The sequence below is a fragment of the Telopea speciosissima genome, chromosome 3 (assembly GCF_018873765.1).
Source record: "Telopea speciosissima isolate NSW1024214 ecotype Mountain lineage chromosome 3, Tspe_v1, whole genome shotgun sequence".
Lineage (NCBI taxonomy): Eukaryota > Viridiplantae > Streptophyta > Magnoliopsida > Proteales > Proteaceae > Telopea > Telopea speciosissima.
In genome coordinates this window covers 52597934-52600775 of record NC_057918.1, presented here as the reverse complement: position 1 = coordinate 52600775, position 2842 = coordinate 52597934, and the positions used below count along the sequence as shown (strand labels likewise).

Below are 2842 nucleotides of genomic sequence, written 5' to 3'. Positions count from 1 at the left end.
CTTTTCCTCCCTTTTCACCCTCATTTCTCCTCCTTCTCTCATGAGTGTGTGAGTGCTTGAAGTTTTCTTGTGGCGGACAGATCCTTCGATTGTCCCTCTGAGTATAGAGCGCTTTGGCTCCTTGGCGTTGGTATCCCGTCTGTGCACGGATAACCATAGAAATTCCTTTGTTACAGACGTTATTCTGTCTGTCTACTCCTTTCCAAATCACTCGAAAGAGCCGTTACTCTACCGAGAAAGAAGCAGCGTCGGTCCATTCATCTATCTCCCTTGAGCCAGGGGAATACAACTATACAGGTATAATTATTGCATTTTTGTTGATCCAATGTAGTCCTTTCATATTTTATTGTTTTAGTCCGCATTTTTCATATATATAATGTAGTTTATTATGCTTTAGTTCAATTCATAGCATCTGAATGTAGTTCATAATATCCTCCATCCCCGTAATAAAAGAGAGAGAACATTCGTCCTTATGTAACATCTAACACAAAGAGACCGGCTTCGGCCGGGCGAGGTGGGTGCCTAACACCTTCCCACACTCGTAACCTGACCCCTTACCCGAACCTTTGGTCGGACCATATGGAGTCACGTAGCCCGACTCCGCTCACCACGGGTAGGGCTACACTTAATGGGTCCTAGGCCCTAACCCTAGGTGGTGACTTCTCATTATATTAGCATATTTTAATGCATGATCCCAATCCCCTATTTATCGATATTATACATTGACAATATTATCCACATCCATACACACACATGTACCTCCCCAAAACCCTATGTCGCCATATACCACAAAGGGCTGAGGAAACCTTCGTCCCGAAGGACCGCGGTACTTACAGTACCAAATCTCCTTCTTCGATGTTGCGTGGGCGAACTCCATTATTGAATGCCCTTACCATCCTGAGTTGGTATTTCTTGAGGTGATCCATAGCTTTCATCCTCTTTTCATCAAGTAGGTGAAGCTCATCATGTCTTGCTTGCATCCATTCTCCTTCAGGAAATTTGCTTTCCATCAATACTCTGAGAGACAACATTTGGATTTCTACGGGTAATACTGCCTCCATCCCATAAACTAAGGAAAAATGGGTTGCCCTAGTAGAGGTTTGAATTGAAGTTCGATAGGCCCATAATGCGTACGAGAGATTTTCTGCCCAATCATTATGGGTATCAGCCATTTTCTGCAATGACTTTGACATTCTTGTTGGCTGCTTCCACTGCCCCATTAGTCTATGGTCTATAAGTCATAGACCGATGCCTTTGGATACCAAACTTGGTGTAGAACTTATCCGCTTTTCCCTAGAAATATGCTCCTTGATCGGTTATGAGGGCATGTGGCACTCCATATCTACATATAATGTTCTCTTTAATGAACTTTGCTACCTTTGCAACTGTCAAGACAACATCAGATTGCGCGTCCACCCATTGGTGAAATAGTCTATGGCCACAAGGATGAATTCATGTCCATTGGATGCCTTTGGCATGACTTTCCCAATTATATCAATATCCTATGTTGAAAATGGCCAGGGACCATTTAACGAACGGAGCTTCGTGGGAGGAATGTGAATGATATTGGCAAATATCTGGCATTTATGACATCTCCGCATGAATGATGCACAATCAACTTCCATGGTTGCCCAATAATATCCCATTCTGAGGATTTTCTTGGCGAGCATCCTGGCATTCATGTGTGGCCCGTAGATTCCCTGATGGATTTCTTCCATAATGACTTGGGCCTATTCCTCGTTTACTCACAGTAGTTGTATACCATCATAGGAGCTCTTGTATAGCAGGTTGCCTTGAAGTACAAATTGTGTGGCGTGCTTCCGCAACCTCTTCTGTTCACTGGCTGTGGAATTCATATTTCCTTTCTCTGATGAAGTCAATGATGGGTACAGACCACGACCTCCCATCAGTTGTCAGAGCATTTACTGACTCTTTATATGTTGGTCCATGCCTTCTATCTACTAAAAATGGGTGAACTTTAGTATCTGGAGTGCATTCAACCATTGAAACCAAAGTAGCTAGGGCGTTGACGAATCTGTTATTGTCCCTTGGCAAATATTCGAAGGTGGTTTCATCAAAGCTCTTGATCAAGTTCTCCAAATATTCTTGGTAAGGTTTTAGCTTCTCATCCTTTCTCTTCCCTTCCCTTAAGTTTGACAAATTACGATCGACGAATCCCCATAGACTCTTAGCTTCTTGATCTCTAATGTCATGGCGGTTTCGGGACCGATTGCACATGCTTCATATTCTGCAATGTTGTTGGTGCAAGGGAATTCTAGCCGGAATGCAGATGGCAGATAGAGATCATCTGGGGTTATCATCAATATTCCTGCCCCATATCCTCTCTGATTGGCTACACCATCAAAGTACAATTGCCACCAGTCTTCACAGTCTTCTTCCTCCACATATTCCAAATCCTCATCTGGGAATGAGTCTTCTAGCGACTGTGAATCTTCCCCGATTGGGTATGTAGCTAGATAGTCTGAGATTGCTTGTCCTTTTATGAATTTCTGGTTGACATATGTTATGTCAAATTCTGACAATAGCAACAACCATCTGGCCATCCTTCTTGTCAATGCTGACTTCTCGAAGAGGTACTTAATCGGATCCATCCTTGAGATGAGCTGGATTTGATGTGTGATCATGTAATGTCTCAGCCTCTTGGTCGCCCAAACCAAAGCAGTGCACGTCTCCAATGGGGTGTAACGAGTTTCATACTCCAATAGTTTCTTGCTTAAGTAGTAAACAGTGTGTTCTTCCCCACACTTATGATCTTGTTGCGCCATCATGGATCCCATTGATGTTTCACTGACAAATAAGAACAATAGCAGCGGTTCGCCCA

General features: G+C 43.2%; 1 protein-coding gene across 1 annotated transcript; it reads right to left on the bottom strand.

Moving 5' to 3' along the window:
* Nucleotides 1-1836: 1836 nt before the first annotated feature.
* LOC122655267 lies at nt 1837-2238 on the bottom strand. Its single transcript, XM_043849473.1, has one exon. It carries the CDS (start codon nt 2236-2238, stop codon nt 1837-1839), a length of 402 nt encoding a protein of 133 aa, XP_043705408.1.
* Between the last annotated feature and the right edge of the window lie 604 nt (nt 2239-2842).